The following is a 25,521-nucleotide window of genomic DNA, read 5'->3' as shown; positions in this document are numbered from 1 at the left end:
TTAAAACAAGAACAAACATTTACCAATGGAGTCAGAAAAATCACCTTGACTCCAATGTCAGATATCAAATAATATCAAATCAAATCAGATATTGATTTGTCAGATATTTACACAAACTCAATTTATTTGCATACGGTTTTCAGAAAACAGACCTTACCTGAAGTCATTTTGTGTTTTCAGTAAATGTGTCTTGATTTAAGTCCTTTAAGTCTTAGTCTGTGGGTATTTTCCATTTCTTGCCTCATTTAATGTGTTTTGAATAAAAGGCTTCATGTTTCAAACAAATTCAGATGAAAATCAGTCTGCCATTCAGAAGGGTCTTAGAGCAAAGAAGAAAACCTTAAAGCTGACTGCATGAAAAAGTGCTTGAACAGATCTCTGTCAGACTTCAACACAACAGGTGCGTACACATCTTCACTGATTTATTTGACCAGTAGATCACCAGTAGTTTTCTCATACAGATATCTAAACATGCTTCACACAAGACATGTTGACCATTCATTAACTTAGCAGACGCTTTTACCCAAAGTGATTTACAAATGGGGAAGGCAAATTCTACAATAGATGCGTTTACTGGAAAAGCACAACTACATTGATGTCTTTGTTTTCTAAGAAAGTTTATACATTAAGTAGATAAATGAAAACAAAAATCTGCCAACAAGCCTGTTTTCAATATGAATTATGCTTATCTTTTTGACCCTATTGATAGATATTTGTTCTTTTTTTAAGCTCAAACTAATATAATATTTTAGTTCTAAAAAACAAAAAACAAAATATTTTTTTACCCATGTTAATTTCAAGAGTATTCTGTCTTGTTTTCCAGCACAAATATATATCCTGTCTCATTGCTCTTTGGTCATTTACAAAAGTGTACAATTATTTTGTATTAAATTTTTTGTTTCAAATTTTCTAAAGTCTAAAATCTAAATGATACGAATTTTGGTAAAGGTTTTGGTACTTGCTGTTTGAACACACAAAAAATAATGGACATGATTGGAAAAGGTTAAATGGTCCTGAAAATTATAGTCACTCGTATTGTTCGCGCATTGCAAATTAACAGGAAACAAACTTCATCTAGTGGAAGCGTTTGGTACTGCGCCCAAACAAAATGTCACTGAAAGCTATTTTTTTTAGATATTAAGGTCAAGTTTGGAAAACAGCTTGTTTAGATTTTCTCAAAAAGTTGCAAATATAAAAAATATATATTTTTGTGAATTTTGTCTAAGAATAAGTTTAAATTGTGAAAGTTCGAAAGAGCTTAGCAATCATCTGTCAAGTGTCGTCTTTAAAAAGAGACCAAACTTCAGTCTGTGATTCAAAGCATTCAAGATTTACCACAGTTTAGGTTGAAAATGTCATTTTCAGGTCCATGCTCAAAAACTGCATAAATGGATTATAACTACTGCATAAATATAATTTTTTCTCATAAAATCCCCTACAAAAAAAGAAGAAAAACATTAAATCAAATATAATCAAACTAAAATATAGTGGCATCATTTCCTTATGCTTTGGCAGGACGGAGCCATGGAGCAGCGGCTGCTTCTCGTCCTCATGAGCTGCGGTATTATCTGTGTTACAGGTGAGATATAAAACGATTAATACACACATACATGTGCTTTATGTCAGGAGCTCAGGGTGTTTACGCATCCTCGTGTTGTATTTGGACCTGCAATTATAATAACCAAAGTGATATATTTTCAAGGCACTTTAAATCCCTATAAAAGCATCTACTTCGTGAATCAAAACAAAACGTTTGACGAGGCGCAGCAATACTGCCGAGATAACTACGACGATCTGCTGACTCTATGGGAACGGACAGAAATGGAGGAAGTCTTTGCTCGGCAAAACTTCACCACACCGTTCGCCTGGATTGGACTGAAGAGAACGAGTCAAAAACAGTGGCGTTGGGCTCTGCCCGATCCAGAGTTTTACAAGGAAGGAGAAGCTGAATACAGAAACTGGGGACCAGGGGAACCGACTAACGGCAATGGGGAATATTGTTCAGTAATGGATAGTAACGGATACATCCGTGACACGCCGTATTGGACTGCCTGGATCTTCATATGCTACAATGGTAATTATTGGCCACTATTTACATTTATGCATTTTTGTAGATGGTTATTACGAAGCCGCATCATGTCTTATCTCCTAGGTCAGAGTAATGCTGAATCCAAATACATCTTGGTGAACGAGCCAAAGAAATGCAGAGAAGCTCAGATCCACTGCAGGGAGTTTTACACAGAGCTGGTCTGCGTGAGGAACCCGGATGAGAACCGGCTCATCCAGAAGCTCATTCCTGCAGGGAACGTCGCATACATCGGCCTTTTCCAGGACCAGTACGCCTGGGTCGACAACAGCCCGTCTCCATACAGAAACTGGGACTTGGGAGAACCGTATGGACTGGGCGAATGTGTGGTGCAAGAATTACAACAATCCAGACTGTGGGACAATCATCTGTGCAGCAGTCACTGGCCGTTCTTCTGCCAAACGGGTGAGTATATAACAAGAGTAATACCAGAGGCTGGTCTGCTGGTCCAAACCAGAAGCTGTGCCCAGTGAAAACCGCAGGAAAGATAGTTGTGGTTTATAAATACGCAGTGCGCTGTCCTGTACATAATATTGTGATTAAAAAAAAAGTGTTTTAATCTAAAATGATTATAGTAGCCTGGTCTGCATTTTAATATGAAATAGACGTTAAACTTGAAGAACACATTCTGGACTAGCTGACTTTCCAACAGTTTTGAAGAACAAAGGCCTTGCTGTGAAAAACACCACAAATCCAGCCGATGACACTGTTTGTTTGTTTGTGTTGTTTGTTTATTTATTAAGCACTTTTACACAATTTGCTATTGAACAAAGTGCTGTACAACATCTAAAATACAGAGAAAATAACAGCAATCAAAAACACAGCACTAAATCCACAGTTAAAACAACAACAAAAAAACTAAAAAAGAAACCTATAAACCTAAATGAAAATTCCTCAGACCAGGCCACCTTCTTCCATTGCTCCGTGGTCCAGTTCTGATGCTCACGTGCCACTGTTGGTGCTTTCGGCGGGGTCAGAGGTCAGAGGTCACCCTGACTGGTCCATACGCCTCAAACTGAGCTGCTCTGTGTATTCTGCCAGCTTTCTATCAGAACCAGCATTAACTTCTGGAGCAGTTTGAGCTCCAGTAGCTGGTCTGTTTGATCGGACCCCACGGGCCAGCCTTCGCTCCCCACGGTCATCAATGAGCCTTGGCCGCCCATGACCCTGTGGCCGGTTCTCCACTGGTCCTTCCTTGGAGCACTTTTGATAGATACTGACCACTGCAGACCGGGAACAGCCCACAAGAGCTGCAGTTTTGGAGATGCTCTGACCCAGTCGTCTAGCCGTCACAATCTGGCCCTTGTCAAACTCGCCATTTCCACCACTGGTTACAAGATATTGTCACAAATATAGAGGGATTATATCAGCCCAATTAAAAGTTTCGCAAGGCAAGGCAAGGTAAGGTTATACCAGTGTTAGCAATAAAACAGACTAGTTAATCATCAATGAACTAGTTAATGAAAAATAGACTAGTTAATGATTTAGTTAGTAGAGGTCACCTTTGAAAAGCAACCTATTTATTACTTACCTTCCTTTGAAATCAAATAACTGTGATTTCTTGTTGAGTCGCTGCATCGATAGGAAGATAATCCCAATAATATAAATGAAGTTCAAGAGCCGACCAAAGGAAACACTGATCTCCATAATGGTGATCAGACTAAATCAACATGAGTTTATGAAGTCAGCTAATGTGACGTTCTCTCTAATGTTTCAGTCGTATTGGCAATTCACCATTCAAGATGACCTTGAGAAATGAGTGAATGCAACTAGAGAAAGAAAACTGCAGAAGTGAAGGACAAAGACTGGCCCTGTCTTGAAAACTGGCACTCAAACCAGTCAATTAATCTTAACTTGGGTTTTCTGATAACCAAGGCATAGCATGTGCATAGTACAGATTTCTAGAGATTTACAATCAAGTTAAGACATTAAATAAAGTATCGACCAACTTTTGGTGCTATGCACATTATACATCTAGACCAAAGGACCATGTCATCTTGCAATATTTACAGCAAATAGAAATCGGGATTTCAGCAGAAACTATCTTTACTGTGTTCAATAGACAGTATATTTTCTTTGAGCTTTTGTCCTAACCAGTCGCCCTGGTGATACAGGACAAGCTTATTTCTATTTTTTATTTCTATAACATCGCGACTGGAACAACAACATACAAACTATAGCAACGATAAACTCTGGCACTGATTATGTGTAAGTTTAAAATCATGCTCCGGTGTCTGAAGTGACCGATCTGATTGGTTGGAGACCGTCCGTGACATCATCAGTGGAGCCGCCGTTCCACACGTCATCTGTTTTTTTTTTGTCTTCAGGAGCCGTTTGTGCATGATGAAGGCAGGATTATGGGAAAATCCCAGCTATTTTAAGGAAGTGTTTGCCTTGTGTCCGAGGTTTCTGACATCTGATAACACACACGACCCATGCGTTTATTGTTTGCCAACTGTGCATCGAGTTTACAAAATCGTTACGAACATCCAATGGAAATGTTCCATGAACGATGTATGAATAATGCTTTTGTGCTTACTCTTTTGGAACATTATGATAACTCTACCGTGGTGGATCAAATAGAGAACATGGGAAATGTCTTTTTTAACTGTGTGTCCCTCAGTCCCAAAGATGAAGTGGGTTCTGAGACTGGAGCTGAAGTCGGATGAGAATGTGAACCCGAATGATCCGGTGATGAAGGCCACCATCCTCCAGAAGGTGAGGGACACTCAGAAATCTGTCTTGACCTTATCAATGCTTTCTGTTTCTTTTGTTTACTGTATATGAACCATCCAACATGTCCTCCAACCAATACGCCTATATAGGTTGTCTGTCACGTCCTTGAAATACGACCCATAGGAGCGTTTGCTAAAGTACTATGGACAACAGGACACTTTCATTTTAAAGCATTTGTCCCTTTTATCTGCATAGTATTTCAGGTTTAGGATAGCTCAGTTGGTGAAGCATTGCAAAATACAACAACATGTGATCATGCAGTCGTGAGTTCAATCCAAGGGAATACATGCACTCATAAAGTCTGTATGCTCTATTAATCACTGGGTAGGTTCAGGGATGGGGTGGGTGTAGTTGTAAATAAAAATATATATATTTTTGCTAAATGGAAATATGACAAAGTATGGTAAAAAGTCCACACAATAAATTAAAATTAATAATAATCAGGTGTGCATGTAAACTGGTTATTTCAATAATCTGATATTTGTGAGTTATCTGGTGTGGATGTAAACTGGTTATTTCAATAATCTGATATTTGTGAGTTATCTGGTGTGGATGTAAACTGGTTATTTCTGTAATCTGATATTTGTGAGTTATCTGGTGTGGATGTAAACTGGTTATTTCAATAATCTGATATTTGTGAGTTATCTGGTGTGGATGTAAACTGGTTATTTCAATAATCTGATATTTGTGAGTTATCTGGTGTGGATGTAAACCGGTTATTTCTGTAATCTGATATTTGTGAGTTATCTGGTGTGGATGTAAACCGGTTATTTCTGTAATCTGATATTTGTGAGTTATCTGGTGTGGATGTAAACCGGCTATTTCAATAATCTGATATTTGTGAGTTATCTGGTGTGAATGTAAACCGGTTATTTCTGTTATCTGATATTTGTGAGTTATCTGGTGTGGATGTAAACCGGTTATTTCTGTTATCTGATATTTGTGAGTTATCTGGTGTGGATGTAAACCGGCTATTTCAATAATCTGATATTTGTGAGTTATCTGGTGTGGATGTAAACCGGCTATTTCTGTAATCTGATATTTGTGAGTTATCTGGTGTGGATGTAAACCGGTTATTTCAATAATCTGATATTTGTGAGTTATCTGGTGTGGATGTAAACCGGCTATTTCAATAATCTGATATTTGTGAGTTATCTGGTGTGGATGTAAACCGGCTATTTCAATAATCTGATATTTGTGAGTTATCTGGTGTGGATGTAAACTGGTTATTTCAATAATCTGATATTTGTGAGTTATCTGGTGTGGATGTAAACCGGTTATTTCTGTAATCTGATATTTGTGAGTTATCTGGTGTGGATGTAAACTGGTTATTTCAATAATCTGATATTTGTGAGTTATCTGGTGTGGATGTAAACCGGTTATTTCAATAATCTGATATTTGTGAGTTATCTGGTGTGAATGTAAACTGGTTATTTCTGTAATCTGATATGTGTGAGTTATCTGGTGTGGATGTAAACTGGTTATTTCAATAATCTGATATTTGTGAGTTATCTTGTGTGGATGTAAACCGGCTATTTCTGTAATCTGATATTTCTGAGTTATCTGGTGTGGATGTAAACTGGTTATTTCAATAATCTGATATTTGTGAGTTATCTGGTGTGGATGTAAACCGGCTATTTCAATAATCTGATATTTGTGAGTTATCTGGTGTGGATGTAAACTGGTTATTTCAATAATCTGATATTTGTGAGTTATCTGGTGTGGATGTAAACCGGTTATTTCAATAATCTGATATTTGTGAGTTATCTGGTGTGGATGTAAACTGGTTATTTCTGTAATCTGATATTTGTGAGTTATCTGGTGTGGATGTAAACCGGTTATTTCAATAATCTGATATTTGTGAGTTATCTGGTGTGGATGTAAACCGGTTATTTCAATAATCTGATATTTGTGAGTTATCTGGTGTGGATGTAAACTGGTTATTTCAATAATCTGATATTTGTGAGTTATCTGGTGTGGATGTAAACCGGTTATTTCTGTAATCTGATATTTGTGAGTTATCTGGTGTGGATGTAAACTGGTTATTTCAATAATCTGATATTTGTGAGTTATCTGGTGTGGATGTAAACCGGCTATTTCAATAATCTGATATTTGTGAGTTATCTGGTGTGGATGTAAACTGGTTATTTCAATAATCTGATATTTGTGAGTTATCTGGTGTGGATGTAAACCGGTTATTTCTGTAATCTGATATTTGTGAGTTATCTGGTGTGGATGTAAACCGGTTATTTCAATAATCTGATATTTGTGAGTTATCTGGTGTGAATGTAAACTGGTTATTTCTGTAATCTGATATTTGTGAGTTATCTGGTGTGGATGTAAACTGGTTATTTCAATAATCTGATATTTGTGAGTTATCTGGTGTGGATGTAAACCGGCTATTTCTGTAATCTGATATTTCTGAGTTATCTGGTGTGGATGTAAACTGGTTATTTCAATAATCTGATATTTGTGAGTTATCTGGTGTGGATGTAAACCGGCTATTTCAATAATCTGATATTTGTGAGTTATCTGGTGTGAATGTAAACTGGTTATTTCAATAATCTGATATTTGTGAGTTATCTGGTGTGGATGTAAACCGGTTATTTCAATAATCTGATATTTGTGAGTTATCTGGTGTGGATGTAAACTGGTTATTTCTGTAATCTGATATTTGTGAGTTATCTGGTGTGGATGTAAACCGGTTATTTCAATAATCTGATATTTGTGAGTTATCTGGTGTGGATGTAAACCGGTTATTTCTGTAATCTGATATTTGTGAGTTATCTGGTGTGGATGTAAACTGGTTATTTCAATAATCTGATATTTGTGAGTTATCTGGTGTGGATGTAAACTGGTTATTTCAATAATCTGATATTTGTGAGTTATCTGGTGTGGATGTAAACCGGTTATTTCAATAATCTGATATTTGTGAGTTATCTGGTGTGGATGTAAACCGGTTATTTCAATAATCTGATATTTGTGAGTTATCTGGTGTGGATGTAAACCGGCTATTTCTGTAATCTGATATTTGTGAGTTATCTGGTGTGGATGTAAACTGGTTATTTCAATAATCTGATATTTGTGAGTTATCTGGTGTGGATGTAAACCGGTTATTTCAATAATCTGATATTTCTGAGTTATCTGGTGTGGATGTAAACTGGTTATTTCAATAATCTGATATTTGTGAGTTATCTGGTGTGGATGTAAACTGGTTATTTCAATAATCTGATATTTGTGAGTTATCTGGTGTGGATGTAAACTGGTTATTTCTGTAATCTGATATTTGTGAGTTATCTGGTGTGGATGTAAACCGGTTATTTCAATAATCTGATATTTGTGAGTTATCTGGTGTGGATGTAAACTGGTTATTTCTGTAATCTGATATTTGTGAGTTATCTGGTGTGGATGTAAACTGGTTATTTCTGTAATCTGATATTTGTGAGTTATCTGGTGTGGATGTAAACCGGCTATTTCTGTAATCTGATATTTCTGAGTTATCTGGTGTGGATGTAAACCGGCTATTTCAATAATCTGATATTTGTGAGTTATCTGGTGTGGATGTAAACCGGTTATTTCAATAATCTGATATTTGTGAGTTATCTGGTGTGGATGTAAACCGGTTATTTCAATAATCTGATATTTGTGAGTTATCTGGTGTGGATGTAAACTGGTTATTTCAATAATCTGATATTTGTGAGTTATCTGGTGTGGATGTAAACTGGTTATTTCTGTAATCTGATATTTGTGAGTTATCTGGTGTGGATATAAACTGGTTATTTCAATAATCTGATATTTGTGAGTTATCTGGTGTGGATGTAAACTGGTTATTTCTGTAATCTGATATTTGTGAGTTATCTGGTGTGGATATAAACTGGTTATTTCAATAATCTGATATTTGTGAGTTATCTGGTGTGGATGTAAACTGGTTATTTCAATAATCTGATATTTGTGAGTTATCTGGTGTGCATGTAAAGGTGCTCAGTGTGTGTGTGTGTTTATTTCCTCAGATCCAGCAGAAACTGATCTCTCAGGGACTGTCCGGGCAGTGGAGGAAACTCCCGAATGGAGACGTGTTTCAAAGGATACAGGAAAGAGCTGGAGCGAGCCTGAAATCAGCCTGCCCTCAGTATAATCACTACTGACCTCCGTATAATCACTACTGACCTGAGTATAATCACTACTGACCTCAGTATAATCACTACTGACCTCCGTATAATCAATACTGACGTCCGTATAATCAATACTGACCTCAGTATAATCACTACTGACCTCAGTATGATCAATACTGACCTCAGTATGATCACTACTGACCTCAGTATAATCACTACTGACCTCAGCGTAATCACTACTGACCTCAGCATAATCACTACTGACCTCAGTATGATCACTACTGACCTCAGCATAATCACTACTGACCTCAGTATAATCACTACTGACCTCAGTATAATCACTACTGACCTCAGCGTAATCACTACTGACCTCAGCATAATCACTACTGACCTCAGTATGATCACTACTGACCTCAGCATAATCACTACTGACCTCAGTATAATCACTACTGACCTCAGTATAATCACTACTGACCTCCGTATAATCACTACTGACCTCCGTATAATCACTACTGACCTCAGCATAATCACTACTGACCTCAGCATAATCACTACTGACCTCAGTATAATCACTACTGACCTCAGCATAATCACTACTGACCTCAGTATAATCACTACTGACCTGAGTATAATTACTACTGACCTCAGTATAATCACTACTGACCTCCGTATAATCAATACTGACCTCAGTATAATCACTACTGACCTCAGTATGATCACTACTGACCTCAGTATGATCATTACTGACCTCAGTATGATCACTACTGACCTCAGTATAATCACTACTGACCTCCGTGTAATCACTACTGACCTCAGCATAATCACTACTGACCTCAGTATGATCACTACTGACCTCAGCATAATCACTACTGACCTCAGTATAATCACTACTGACCTCCGTATAATCACTACTGACCTCCGTATAATCACTACTGACCTCTGTATAATCACTACTGACCTCAGCATAATCACTACTGACCTCAGTATAATCACTACTGACCTCAGTATAATCACTACTGACCTCAGTATAATCACTACTGACCTCCGTGTAATCACTACTGACCTCAGCATAATCACTACTGACCTCAGCATAATCACTACTGACCTCAGTATAATCACTACTGACCTCAGCATAATCACTACTGACCTCAGCATAATCACTACTGACCTCAGCATAATCACTACTGACCTCAGTATAATCACTACTGACCTCCGTGTAATCACTACTGACCTCAGCATAATCACTACTGACCTCAGCATAATCACTACTGACCTCAGTATAATCACTACTGACCTCAGCATAATCACTACTGACCTCAGTATAATCACTACTGACCTCAGTATGATCACTACTGACCTCAGTATGATCACTACTGACCTCAGTATGATCATTACTGACCTCAGTATGATCACTACTGACCTCAGTATGATCACTACTGACCTCAGTATAATCACTACTGACCTCCGTGTAATCACTAATGACCTCAGCATAATCACTACTGACCTCAGCATAATCACTACTGACCTCAGTATAATCACTACTGACCTCAGCATAATCACTACTGACCTCAGTATAATCACTACTGACCTCAGCATAATCACTACTGACCTCAGCATAATCACTACTGACCTCAGTATAATCACTACTGACCTCAGTATAATCACTACTGACCTCAGTATGATCACTACTGACCTCAGTATGATCACTACTGACCTCAGTTTGATCACTACTGACCTCAATATGATCACTACTGACCTCAGTATGATCACTACTGACCTCAGTATAATCACTACTGACCTCCGTATAATCAATACTGGCCTCAGTTTGATCACTACTGACCTCAGTATGATCATTACTGACCTCAGTATGATCACTACTGACCTCAGTTTGATCACTACTGACCTCAGTATAATCACTACTGACCTCAGTATGATCACTACTGACCTCAGTATAATCACTACTGACCTCCGTATAATCAATACTGGCCTCAGTTTGATCACTACTGACCTCAGTATGATCAATACTGACCTCAGTATATTCAATACTGACCTCAGTATAATCACTACTGACCTCAGTATAATCAATACTGACCTCAGTATAATCAATACTGACCTCCACCACTACTGAAAGTCCAGACACTTTCCTAAGCCTTTCCTCTATGTTAAACCTGAGCCTTTCCTCTTAGTGGAACAGCATTGGTGTTTCTGGGCTCGTATTAAAACATGGACACTACTGTACTGCACTTAATGATTTGATTATTGGTCAAAATAAATAAATATAGAGCTATAGTAATAACATCAAGTTTTTGACTCTGGATTATTATTCTTCAAGGGTTAGTTCAGCCTAAAATGTAAATAGTGTGATTAATTCCTCCTGTGGTTGGCCAGCCGTCAGACCTCCGCTCATCTTCACACACAGATGAAGATATTAGTGTTGAAATCCGATGGCTCAGAAAGGCCTTCATTGACACCAATGTCATTTCCTCTCTCAAGACCCATAAAGGCACTAAAGACGTCGTTACAAAGCCCATCTCACTACAGCGGCTCTACAATCATTGATGAAGAGGCCAGAATAGAGTTAGTGCACAAAAAAACAACAAAATATGACATATAGTGATGGCCAATTTCAAAACAAAGCTTCGAACCGTTATGAGTCAGTGAATCGATTTATCAATCAGTCAAATTTATTTATATCGCTCTTCTCCAACGCCGATTGTGTCAGAGCAGCTTCAGTGTTAAACAGGACAATACTGCAGCAGAATTAGATTTGGCTGTACAGTCGTTCAGGAGTAAACAGTGATGTTATCAGCTTATTTTAATTTATCATAGAGAGACAATGCTGGCAGATCAGTATTATAGTTTATAGCATTAAAGAAGACCTCATTCATTAATGTTATTTGTATATTTAGTTGAATAACTCTGATCATAATGTTAGTGTCCCCAACTGAGCAAGCCAAGCCAAAGGCGACCAAAGGAACCGAAACTCCATCAGGGCATGATGGAGAAAAATAAACCTTAGAGAAACCAGACTCAGTTCTCCTCTGGCCTATTAACACACAGCGGAGGATTATTATTCTGGACACCGCACAGCTCAGAGGTCAGATTAGAGCAGAATATTCCACATTTCAGGGTATCACGCAAGAGACAGGTTTATTTAGGATGGGGCGTGGATTACACAAGAGTATGAATACATGAAAGATCGGAGTTATTACAGCGGAGACGGGTTTATTGAGCATGACGTGCCGGTGAGGCAAATTCAGAGGAGACACCGATGGACACGGCTCAGCAGACACTCCAGGATGAGCTGGTCATGTCCAGACGCAGGTCCACCATCCGATCCGGACAGGGCCCAGATCCGGGATAAACCTCGGGATAAACAGAGAGACTAACATTAGTGTAGATGTCACTCTTTTTATGATGTAACGAGTACATCAGGTGTTATGGGAAGTGTTCCCGGTTCTGGCTGACCTAGTTAATGCAGCCTAACAATCAGTCAAATGATCTGAATAATGAGAGTTAATAATGTTCTGTGTGTACGCCATAGTAAAGAGATGTGTTTTTAGTCTAGATTTAAACTGACAGAGTGTGTCTGCTTCCTGAAAAATGCTAGGAAGACTATTCCACAGTTTAGGAGCTAAATAGGAAAATGATCGACCGCCTGCAGTTGATATAGATATTCTAGGTATGATCAACTGGCCAGAGTTTAGAGACCGCAATAGACGTGATGGGGTATAATGTGTTAAGAGCTCGCTTAAGTACTGGAGCTAAACCATTTAGTGCTTTGAGTAATCAGCAGGATTTTAAAATGTCTGCGATGTTTAATAGGGAGCCAGTGCAGTGTTGACAGAACTGGACTAATATGATCATACTTCCTGGTTCTAGTAAGAACTCGAGCTGCTGCGGTTTGGACCAGCTGGAGTTTGTTTATTAAGCGAGCAGGGCAACCACCCAGTAGAGCATTACAATAATCTATCTATCTATCTATCTATCTATCTATCTATCAATCATGGACCAGCTGGAGTTTGTTTATTAAGCGAGCAGGGCAACCACCCAGTAGAGCATTACAATAATCTATCTATCTATCTATCTATCTATCTATCTATCTATCTATCTATCTATCTATCTATCTATCTATCTATCTATCTATCTATCTATCTATCATGGACCAGCTGGAGTTTGTTTATTAAGCGAGCAGGGCAACCACCCAGTAGAGCATTACAATAATCTAGCCTTGAGCTCATGAACCCAATCCTCACAGATGCCATTTCTTTCTAAAAAGGAACATAATTCTGAAGACACGGCCTTTTCTAGTATTTTTGATAGAAATGGTAGATTTGAGATTGGCCTGTAATTGCTCTGTAATGACGTCTTTAGTGCCTTTATGGGTCTTGAGCAGTGATGGGAATAACTGCGTTATAGATAAACGGCGTTACTAACGGCGTTAATTGTTTCAGTAACGTGTAATCAAACAAATTACTGCTAAATGCGGCGTTACTATAATTGAGCTCACTGAAGCAGTTTTCATCCAAACAGGCGCTCTCTGTAAGCGGACCTGCAGCTGTGTGTGTGTGTGTGTGTGTGTGTGTGTGTGTGTGTGTGTGTGTGTGTGTGTGTGTGTGTGTGTGTGTGTGTGTGTGTGACACATGCATGTGTGCATGTGAACAGCGATCAGGAGTCAGAGTCAGAGGCAGAGCGACATCATGTCCAATGACTTCAAAGGTAGCTTTCGCACACTGGAAGTATAAGCGCTACTTTTCCCTCGCTGAGGTGAAAGGTAAGAATGTTTATTTAACGTGCAACTTGCCCAGGAAGTCTCTCTCCACGTCGGTGAACGCGATTGATAACGTGAGCTCCGCTGCCAAAGGATTAGACAGAGCCACGATTTTAAAGCGACCAAAACTAGGTTTTTCTCGTGAGAAAATTGATAAGCCCGCCATACAAACAAGACTTGAGAGCACTTCTTGTTAAACTGTTTACTTTTGTGAGGAAGAAGATACTTCAAGCAGGCTGCAGTATGTCTACCAGTGGTGTGACAGTTTTAGAATTGTAATGTGCACTACCAAGAGTCTAGGCGATGTAAATTAGGCTAATATATTTATTATTATTATTATCTATTTTTGGTAGACTTTTCTTACGGAGCATCATTTATTTTTAGATTATTTGATGGCCAGTTGGGGTCTGTGCAATAAATATTACAGTTCTAAACAATCTATTTAGTTTTATTGTTCCACTATATTACTGATATTTACAATAATGTGTTGAATTTGATAGACGTGTCGCCACATTGTCCCACAGCAACATTAAAATAGTGTAGATTAGTGTACAATATTGTATAATAATAATTTATTCTATTTAGTGTCCATTTCATTCAATTAACATTTAATATTGGGGACATCCAAGTTATTTTACATATTTGAACCTTTAAAAAAAGTTATTTCAACTGACTTGTGAAAATCAAAATTATATGACTTATAGCTACTTTTTTTTTCTTTTTTTTACAGTAACGCAAATAGTTACTTTCCCTGGTAACGAGTTACTTTTATTATAGAGTAATTCAGTTAACTAACTTTTTGGAATAAGTAGTGCGTAACTATAACTAATTACTTTTTAAAGTAACGTTCCCAACACTGGTCTTGAGAGAGGAAATTGTAACAGTTTTCCTGTTACTAATATCTTCTCAGTAAAGCAATGCTATTATTCACCTGAGCTATCCCCGACTAACATCTCGATTGACTAGGTGGTCTCTGAGGTTACAAAGCTTGGACTTCACAGTCAAATATCGAAAGGGGCAATGGGGAACCAGACACACTTTCTCTGAGTATACCTTTCCCGGAAGTCAAAGGTTAGATAGCTATGGGTCAGGCAACTAACACCGGATTTACGGGTCAGCTGGGATGACATTGGAATTGCTCAGAAACAAGATCCCTTACTTCAGCCTTTGTGGGAAACCGCAAAGTTACCTGTAACAGACCCAACACGTATTCATTATGTCATTCAAAATGACTATTTATTTAGTTGTGTGCCCAATCAACATCAAGGGGAAACTGTGCAGGTAATCATACCATTGGTATTAAGAGAGAAGTTCTTGCAGTTGCTCATTCCAATCCCTTGAGTGGACATCTGGGCCGGATGAAGACATTGAGGCGCTTACTCAATGTTGTTTACTGGCCAGAGATACGCAGGGATGTTTGCACAGCGTGTCAGACGTGCCAGATTTATAAACCGAGAATATCCAAGCTGTCCGGTCACCTGCAGTCAACACCCGTAGTGGAGCCAGGCCACATGTTAGGGGTTGATCTTATGGGTCCCTTCCCAAAGAGTTCACAGTCTAATGAATACTGGATGGTGGTGGTGGACTACTGCAGTAAATGGGTAGAATTATTTCCACTGAGATCGGCCAAGACTCACCTCATTGTTAATGTCTTGATAAAGGAGATCTTCACCCGATGGGGAACACCCACATACCTAGTCTCAGACCGTGGGCCACAGTTTACAGCATAACTTCTGAATGATGCATGCAAGCGCTGGGGGATTATTCAGAAGATAACGACAGCTTACCATCCACAAACTAATATTACTGAAAGAACCAATCGAACTCTCAAGGCTATGATATCTTCCTTTGTGAAGGACAATCACAGGCAATGGGATAGATGGATATCCGAGTTCTGGTATGCCATAAATACGGTGTGGCAGGAAAGTACAGGTCTGACCCCAGCTGAGATTGCTTTGGGCTGAAAATAAAAAGGCCCCCTGGAACGACTCCTACGAAACCCGCCTAATCCTGATCATATGGCCTATGGTAATGTTGAGAGGCAGAAAGAACTCTTTGAACGAGTAAAAGAGAAGACTAGTCAAGCTCAAGGACGACAAGCAAGGTGCTATAACCGAAGAAGGAAACGTCATTCGAAGAAGGAGACTTGGTCTGGATACTCACCCTCTGTCCGATATGGCAAAACGGGTGCCGAAATGGCAAGGGCCAGCTAAAGCTCTGACAAAGCTGAACAATGTTAACTACCAAGCAGTAATGTTGGAGGATTCAAAAGGAATTGAAACTTTTCATGTGGAGAAAATTAAAAAGTTTTATGGAGCTGCTTAAAATATTCTTTAAGGGGAGGGGTATGTGACAGCTTTCCTCTTACTAACAGCATCTCAGAAAAACTCAAACAAATAATCACTTACAGGTGAGCCTAGAACTATAACGTTCCTCAACCAGGGCAACAGCCATGAGGTAAGCATCTGAAGGTTAGGGTTAGGGTCAACTTCCTACTGATTCTCCTTCTCTGATCCCTTAAATAGGTACGCCCTAGCAGTTTCCAACCAGAGCGCCCCCTAATGCTCAGGTGAATAACAGCACTGCTTTGCTATATCGTTATGGGCCGCTGGTTTGTTTGAATGTTTCTAGGGTTTGTGTTCTGGGCAGTTCTGGAGTACTGCGGGGATTATACATCTGAGAAGATGGAATGGAGAGAGTTGATCTCAACTACTGTTTGACCTGGCGCTAAACCAAAGCTATGTTTCAGACACTGAGGCCTTCTCTTCCAGATGAACTTGGTGGTGGAATCATCCTGACCTTTGGAGTAATATCTTCTCGAATTATAAATTGAACACAGACTGAGTAAAGCGTATGGCCCTAACTGGTCCTAAGGGAAGACTGTGGTTTGGGGTGCTGGACTGTTTGATGTTCTCCATCTATCAATCGCGATGTGTATCATCTTAAATCTGTGTGTTTTATGTCATTATACCTAATTCATCTGACTCATGAGCAAAATTGGTCTGTGTGGTCCCTCAGTACATGTAATACTAAAACTAAAATAAATAATACTTCAACTAAAATCAAAGGGATTGGTGTCAATGAAGGCCTTTCTGAGCCATGGGATGTCAACACTAATCTCTTCATCTGTGTGTGAAGATGAGCGGAGGTCTGACGGCTGGCCAACCACAGGAGGAATTAATCACACTATTCACACTACTGGCTGAACTAACGCTTTCAGATCAGACATCAGGGGACTTACCTGTGTGTGAAGATGAGCGGAGGTCTGACGGCTGGACTTACACATATTCAACATATATAGTATTTATATAATACACCTTTATTAATTATAGTCACAATATTATCTTAATTTATTATCGGTCATCAACATTATTTAATTCGGATTGATTTATTTAGCTGTCTAGTTCAGCCTGTTTAAACATGTATTTGTTGTATTTGTTTTATTATTAGCTTATTTATTTTAGCTTATTATAAGCTAATTTTAATACTATTTTTTTAAATGTTATTTCCTTTAATACTTGTTTTTTATTTAGGTACATTTTATTTATATAGCACATTTAAACACAGCAAAGCTATCCAGAGTGCTGCAGAGTAAAGAAAATATACAGATTAAAATGATAAAGATAGAATAAAAAAACACATGAAAAATAAATAAATAAACCAAACAAACAGTCAGACAGAAATATAATGCTATTAAAATGCCGGGGGGAAAGGATAGGTTTTCAATTGAGCTTTAATTTGTTGCTTTTTTGTTTTAATTTAATATAACTGTATACACTATTAAGCTTATTTTATTTTAAGCTCATACATTTTATTAGTTTTATTTTTATTTTATTTTAAAATAATTTTCAGCTCGTTATATTTTTTTAAGCTTTATTTAATTGGTTTATTTCCGATTGGGATGACAGCCCGTGAGCAGACACTGCCCTCTGCTGGACCGCAGGTGATAGCACAGGCGAGACTGATAACAGGCGATGGTAATTATTTTATATTATGATTCTTTAGTGGTTAGATTTTTTCTCTGTCACACACACACACACACACACACACACACACACACACACACACACACACACACACACACACACACACACACACACACACGAGGTCGTTACAGACATACAGAAACAGCAAGGAAAGAAAAACGCCCCGGATGAGTCATCTGAGCCAGTGTGTGCATTATCTATCAAATATCAACAAAGCTTTATAATATTTAAATATAATATCTGGACTCGTTTGGCTGCATTATAATATTATCATTATTTTATAATTAAAAAGTGCGACTCCGGTGGGACTCGAACCCACAACCTTTGAATCACATCGCTAGATATGCCTAGAAGTCCAATGCGCTATCCATTGCGCCACGGAGCCACCTGTTGATCGGCGTGAATATTACACCCTTTATTCCCTTCAGCGACACGGTAACCAGCTTCAGTGCGGTTTTTCAATATCTGTCTTTAATGCTTATTAATCTGTAACATTAGGAATATTAATCTCTGACATGTTAATTTCGATCCGTGTTGTTTGCGTTTAGTCTCGTGTCCGTGCTGTGATTGGCTGAGACGCTGGGACACGTCACACGGAAGCGAAAGGAACACGGAACGGGTCCGAAATTGTTTACACGGTTAACTTTCTTAACATAAACAAACAAACGAGGTTTATGAATAGCGTGTATTGTATGCTAATGAACCTGTAGCGACGATAACTCATGGATGAGAGCGGGTTAATGGACGTTCCTGTTGTGTTGTGCGTTTTACTCTGATAACCTACCGGTGGACTTGTTTGAGGTAAAAACACGGTATTATGTGTTGTTTTAACCCGTTCTTTACTGTTGTTATGTGTAATGTTATGTCGTGGAACGGGCTTGGAAGTTTAAACGTGTCTGAAACATTAAATGCACAATATGTGATTTTCCGCCGCTAGCGGTCGCTTATTCAACACAAATGCGTCTCGACTCCTCCTTTTGAGTTTTATCATCACACACACACACACGAGTGTGTTAGAGAAATGTTATAATAATATGAGACACTTTTTCACACTGCAGTGAGCGAGATCATATTAGGCGGCACTCTGAGCGGTAAATCAACAACAGCAGATTTAAACAATAAGACTAACTGTGCTGAGCTGGAGAACAATCATCAGTTTCTGTCCATCAATGATCCAAACAGAGTCTAATAAACACATCAGATATTAATAGGGCTGGGAATCGATTCCAAAAAGAATCGATTCCTCGATTCCAAGGCGTTGGGAATCGAGAGTCGATTCCAACGTTTGGAATCGATTCCATCTCGGGGAATCGACTCCTCTTTATTCACTTGTCTCTCGCTTACTAATAATGATTGGAAGTCTATTTATTTTTTGCAAAAGGTTCTTTTGAACACTTAGTTTCAAATTACGAGTTAAAAATAAAGCAATTCAGCGTTTTTTTGCGTCATTGTGTGATGACGTCACTAGAACGTAATTCAAACTACTTATTTTTATGGTATGAAACGTTCAAATCGAGCCATATGAGAACGCATATCGCTGATTATTACTATACCTTTCCTTCACTTAGTTTAATAGTGTTTATTGTCATTGTTTCCTTCTGTGATGCTGCATCCTGGACAAGTTTGCTACATTTTGCACACAAAAACTCCATAATTTTAAATTGTGAAATGGTTCTGTATTCCACAACGGTAGGTTTTGAGCGCTGCTTACAGATGCAGATGTGAGGGTCTTATTTTAATTTTCTATTTTCTTTTATTTTCATTAATCCATTGATAACTGAAAGAAAATGCACCTAGTACAGCTTAATGACCGAGTCTATGTTGCTATAGTAATGAACGCAACTTGCTCGCGCATCTGATTGACAAATAAACTGCGCACTCTTATATAATTTTTTTTCTTTAATATTGTGGTTATATTGCCTCGTACATTCTGTGCAAGCACTTATTTGAATGTAGTCATTTAACTTAACTGTGCACATGCATTTTAGACATGTCATGTAGTTTTAAACATGCAATAAATGCACATCCATGAATAATGTGCTATCCTTTTGATTTATTAGGCTAAATCGCATTTACTTCTGGGCTATATGGGCCATTTCAGGAGAATCCATCATTTAAAATTCATCAGAGTTATGGAAACGTATCATCATTTTACAAATAAAATTTCAGAGAAGGATACTTTCTCCATCCTTGTATCCTGCGGTCACTCCGGAACTAGGTTCACCATCGATTTTGTTAAAAAAAGAAGAATCGAAAAGGAATCGAAAACAACAGTGGGGAATCGATTCTTGGAATCGACTCCGTCGATTCCGGAAACAGGAATTGGAATCGGAATCGATTCCAAAAATTTCGGAATCGACCAGCCCTAGATATTAAAGCGGCGATAGTGTTGCCATGGTTACTGCACAATAACACCGGAGTGATGATGATGTCACTGATGGGCGACACATTTCACATTCCTCGGGATTTACACTCTCTTAGAAACATTTAGGATAATGTATGTACACGTCAACAAAATATATAACACTTCTCCAGTGGGTTTTGGACATTTTCATTTTAAAAAGTCATGTTGTGCCTTTAAACAATGATTCGACTCGATTGGAAACTTACATTTGAGTTCCACCACTTAAGGAACAAATCATGCTTTTGTTCAACATAATTAGGACAGCAGTTTAAATTCTAAAATGTATTAAAAAAAATGTGGAAATTTTGATTCACATAGAAAGTCAAAATGATGACAAATTACTTAACTTTTATGAAAAGTCATAATTTTTGACTGACTTTTTAAACATAGTTATGGCATAGGATGTTATAATTTCGATGTTTTATGTCATAACTAGCCTATGACTCAAAAGTTATTGTAATATACCAAAGACTTTATATCTCGGAAATTGCAAGAAAAAAAGTCAGAATTCTGAGAGAAAAAGTCGCACTTACTCTTTTTATTATGTAGTGGTGGAACCGGGCTTCCATACTGGTGAGATCCTGGCGCTGTACAGCTGCGGGTCATATAATTAGAAGATCATCAAAAAGTTGATTTATTTCACTAATTCCATTCAAAAAGTGAAACTTGTATATTATATTCATTCATTAAACACAGACTGATATATTTCAAATGTTTATTTATTTTAATTTTAATGATTATAATTGACAACTAAGGAAAATCCCAAATTCAGTATCTCAGAAAACTTGAATATTACTCAAGACGAAAACAAAGAAAGGGTTTTTAGAAATCTTGGCCAGCTGAAAGTATGAATATAAAAAGTATGAGCATGTTTAGCACTCAATACTGATTACGCAAAACTTACTTTCGTCAGAGAGCATAACTTTGGCCCTGTCAGCTAGGCCTGGGGCGGTTACCGTTTTACCGCAATACCGCGGTCACGTGATGCCTACCGCGGGTCTGAGATCGCCACCGCCATCACCGCAAATAAAAACAAAAAAAGGTTTACATGTTCACTTTATTGTGATTTTTTTTATTTGTATAAAAAGATATAAGTTACTATAGGCTGTATTTTATCTCTTTACATAAATATATTTTCTACTTAAAAACTACATTTTGTTATTTTACTAACCCGAATAAGAGCTCATCCGCGCTAGTTCGCACCTGAGGGGAAAATGTGCCCGCTTTCATTTAGGAGGAGGTGTGCACTTTTCATTTTAATATCTCCTTTCATACTATTTTCTGCTTAACTATAATATTGACCCAGTGTTTTTTATGCAAACGCGGTTTTACGTGATTTTTACCACAGAGGTGAAGCACAGAGCGTTTAAGGGAAACAGATTTGCAGATGTTGCATCGCAGCCCTGGACTCATGCCGAATGAGAGAGGGAGGCTGAGCCCAATCTAAGATTTGGCAGTTTTTAAATTCTGTTTTGCAATCTGCTCATCCGATATTTAGATTTCCGTGAATTTTAACAATAGGCCTAACGTTACCCCACGGGACCTCTCGTTTCTTTTCCTAAACCTTCACTCGCGGCGCACTCATTTTTGCAGGGAATTATAAACGTTTCTTCCTTTCGTTTGCTTTCGTTTTTGTCTATTGCACCCGTTCACATCTTTTAATGTGGTAAAGTAGAAAATACGGTAGGACGAAATATTATTTAACACAGTTAGTGCTTATTAGACTTGAGACGCGTCAAGTTTATTTGAGTAGCGCAGTTCACGTGCACCCAGCGGTTGGACTTTCGTTTTCTCTAGCAGTGATAATCAAACACAGCCTAAATGTCTTGACCCTGTGGAAGATAAAATTCTCTCTTCAGACGTTTTACAACAAGTGTTGCTTTGCAGCATCAGGAGAAAACATGAAGACGAAGATATTCGCGACGGTGTATCCAGCTCGTGTCCCACATTCAGACACATTCATGCAGACCGGCATGACGCATCTTTGCGGGGCAATGGGCTATAAAACAAATATGTAATTTTCTTATATTCTTAAGATTACCATTATTTACGTATAATAATTTAAATGTTTTACAGGCTGTAGCCTATGTGTTGTTTTACTGACCGAGTCACGGATTTCACATGCTTATGAAATGGATGTTTGCGCTATTATCGTAAAATGTAGGCTATATATATCTGGAATACAGCACAGTATTTAAAATAGCATACATGCATTAGTTATACTCTCAATTTAATTTACAGAGCAAACTATACAAAAAGATTAATGTGTGTGTGGCATTCACAACAAAACACGCAAGAGGGGCGCAGCGCCACGCCTGTTGCACGTCTTTTTCCCCCCTTTTTTTGTATATCATGGGTTTAAAAGCGGTTTACCGCTGAACCGCGGGAATTTCTTGCTTTTCAACCGCGGTTAAAAAAAATCCATACCGTCCCAGCCCTACTCTCAGCAGTCCTTTTTGTCTTTAGCCCAGGCAAGACGCTTCTGACACTTCTGTTGTTTAAGAGTGGCTTGACAGAAGGAATGCGAAGCCCAAACCCGTGTCCTGCAGACGTCTGTGCGCAGCGGTTCTTAAAGCACTGACTCCAGCTGCAGTCCACTCTTTGTGAATCTCCCCCACATTTTTGAATGGGTTTTGTTTCACAATCCTCTCCAAGGCGCGGTTATCCCTATTGCTCGTACACTTTTTTCTACCACATCTTTTCCTTCCCTTCGCCTCTCTATTAATTTACTTGGACACAGAGCTCTGAGAACAGCCAGCCTCTTTTGCAGTGACCTTTTGTGTCTCGCCCTCTGTGCGCAAGGTGTCAATGGTCGTCATGATAGTGTCGCCGACAGAACTAGACTGAGAGACCATTTGAGGGCCTTCCCAGGTGTTTTGAGTTCATTAGCTGATTAGAGTGTGACACCAGGTGTCAATCAATCAATCAGCTTTATTGATATCGCTCTTCTCCAGCGCCGATTGTGTCAGAGCAGCTTCAGTGTTAAACAGGACAATACTGCAGCAGAATTAGATTTGGCTGTACAGTCGTTCTGGAGTAAACAGTGATGTTATCAGCTTATTTTAATTTATCATAGAGAGACAATGTTGGCAGATCAGTAATAGAGTTTATAGAATTAAATAAGACCTCATTCATTAATGTTATTTGTATATTTAGTTGAATCATTTGGATCATAATTCTAGTGTCCCCAATTGAGCAAGCCAAGCCAAAGGCGACCAAAGGAACCGAAACTCTTTATATTGTGTGTCTTCAATATTGAACCTTTTCACCATATTCTAATTTTCTAAGATACTGAATTTAGAATTGTCCTTAGTTGTCAGTTATAATCATCAAAATTAAAAGAAATTAAACATTTGAAATATATCAGTATGTGTGCAAAGAATGAATATACAAGTTTTGTTTTTTTGGAATGGAATTGGTGAAAAAAGGAACTTTTTGATGATATTGTAATTATATGACCAGCACCTGTATGAACACTGGTGTGTGTGTGATTCTGTGTGTGTCAGCATGAGTGGCCAGGAGGTGGCGCTGCTGCTGCAGGAGTGCCTGAGGTATGCAGTCGCCGGACCAGAGAAAGACACCGCCACGCCCCCGCTCCGCCAAGGTAATCACACACCACAGCTGCCCTCAGGTTTACAATGCAGACATGGGTACACAATCTGCTTTTTGTTTGTTATTTGCTTAGGGTCGCTTCCGGACGAACTCAGCGCGCTCCTAGAGGAGGCGGCAGACCAAAAGTGGCCGTTTGTGGAGGAGAAGTGGCAGTACAAGCAGTCTGTGACGTCTGAGGACAAGATTAACTCGTCGGACCTCGTCAGGAAGCATCTGCCGCAGTTACTGGTAACAATCGCACCGCCGCTCATGGTGGATAACTGCTCCAGTCTCTGATTCCAGTCCCTAATCCCAGTCTCTGATTCCAGTCCCTAATCCCAGTCTCTGATTCCAGTCCCTAATCCCAGTCTCTGATTCCAGTCCCTAATCCCAGTCTCTGATTCCAGTCCCTAACCCCAGTCTCTGATTCCAGTCCCTAATCCCAGTCTCTGATTCCAGTCCCTAACCCCAGTCTCTGATTCCAGTCCCTAATCCCAGTCTCTGATTCCAGTCCCTAACCCCAGTCTCTGATTCCAGTCCCTAACCCCAGTCTCTGATTCCAGTCCCTAATCCCAGTCTCTGATTCCAGTCCCTAATCCCAGTCTCTGATTCCAGTCCCTAATCCCAGTCTCTGATTCCAGTCCCTAACCCCAGTCTCTGATTCCAGTCCCTAATCCCAGTCTCTGATTCCAGTCCCTAACCCCAGTCTCTGATTCCAGTCCCTAATCCCAGTCTCTGATTCCAGTCCCTAACCCCAGTCTCTGATTCCAGTCCCTAATCCCAGTCTCTGATTCCAGTCCCTAACCCCAGTCTCTGATTCCAGTCCCTAATCCCAGTCTCTGATTCCAGTCCCTAATCCCAGTCTCTGATTCCAGTCCCTAACTCTAGTCTCTGATTCCAGTCCCTAACTCTAGTCTCTGATTCCAGTCCCTAATCCCAGTCTCTGATTCCAGTCCCTAATCCCAGTCTCTGATTCCAGTCCCTAACTCTAGTCTCTGATTCCAGTCCCTAACTCTAGTCTCTGATTCCAGTCTCTAACTCTAGTCTCTGATCCCAGTCCCTAATCCCAGTCCCTAACCCCAGTCTCTGATTCCAGTCCCTAACCCCAGTCTCTGATTCCAGTCTCTAATCCCAGACTCTAATTCCAGTCCCTAATCCAAGACTCTGATTCCAGTCCCTAACCCCAGTCTCTGATTCCAGTCTCTAATCCCAGTCTCTGATTCCAGTCCCTAATCCCAGTCCCTAATCCCAGTCCCTAACCCCAGTCTCTGATTCCAGTCCCTAACCCCAGTCTCTGATTCCAGTCTCTAATCCCAGACTCTGATTCCAGTCCCTAACCCCAGTCTCTGATTCCAGTCTCTAATCCCAGACTCTGATTCCAGTCCCTAATCCCAGTCCCTAATCCCAGTCCCTAACCCCAGTCTCTGATTCCAGTCCCTAACCCCAGTCTCTGATTCCAGTCTCTAATCCCAGACTCTGATTCCAGTCCCTAATCCCAGTTTCTGATCCCAGTCCCTAACCCCAGTCTCTGATTCCAGTCCCTAACCCCAGTCTCTGATTCCAGTCCCTAACCCCAGTCTCTGATTCCAGTCCCTAACCCCAGTCCCTGATCCCAGTCTCTGATACCAGTCCCTGATCCCAGTCTCTGATTCCAGTCCCTAACCCCAGTCTCTGATTCCAGTCCCTAACCCCAGTCTCTGATTCCAGTCCCTAACCCCAGTCTCTGATTCCAGTCCCGAACCCCAGTCTCTGATTCCAGTCTCTAATCCCAGTCTCTGATACCAGTCTCTGATTCCAGTCCCTAATCCCAGTCCCTAACCCCAGTCTCTGATTCC

General features: G+C 39.3%; 2 protein-coding genes and 1 non-coding gene across 5 annotated transcripts in view; 1 reads left to right on the top strand and 2 right to left on the bottom strand.

Moving 5' to 3' along the window:
• Positions 1–9,041: 9,041 nt before the first annotated feature.
• Positions 9,042–22,914, bottom strand: LOC137078452 (uncharacterized). The gene is made up of 3 exons (XM_067445775.1): positions 22,826–22,914; positions 9,158–10,958; positions 9,042–9,047 (listed from the first exon to the last, which is right to left on the bottom strand). The coding sequence occupies exons 1-3, from the start codon at positions 22,912–22,914 to the stop codon at positions 9,042–9,044; spliced, it is 1,896 nt and encodes a 631-aa protein (XP_067301876.1).
• trnar-ucu (transfer RNA arginine (anticodon UCU)) lies at positions 17,986–18,076 on the bottom strand. The gene is given in 2 exon segments: positions 17,986–18,021; positions 18,040–18,076. It is a non-coding gene; the product is annotated as a tRNA-Arg (tRNA).
• The window catches only part of alpk1 (alpha-kinase 1), a 22,278-nt gene continuing 14,887 nt past the window's right edge, over positions 18,131–25,521 (top strand). For 2 of the 3 annotated variants that reach the window (XM_067447676.1, XM_067447674.1), the window contains exons 1-3: positions 18,131–18,492; positions 23,602–23,699; positions 23,781–23,935. In XM_067447676.1, coding sequence (XP_067303777.1) covers positions 23,603–23,699; positions 23,781–23,935 — 252 coding nt within the window. In that variant the 5' untranslated portion in view covers positions 18,131–18,492; position 23,602. Of the gene's footprint in view, positions 18,493–20,126; positions 20,189–23,601; positions 23,700–23,780; positions 23,936–25,521 lie in introns of those variants that run through there. The other variant, XM_067447675.1, reaches the window with a different exon arrangement.

The sequence above is a fragment of the Pseudorasbora parva genome, chromosome 1 (assembly GCF_024679245.1).
Source record: "Pseudorasbora parva isolate DD20220531a chromosome 1, ASM2467924v1, whole genome shotgun sequence".
In the NCBI taxonomy this organism is placed as follows: Eukaryota; Metazoa; Chordata; class Actinopteri; order Cypriniformes; family Gobionidae; genus Pseudorasbora; species Pseudorasbora parva.
The sequence above is the reverse complement of the archived record's forward strand: the minus strand, read 5'-3'. Positions and strand labels throughout refer to the sequence as shown.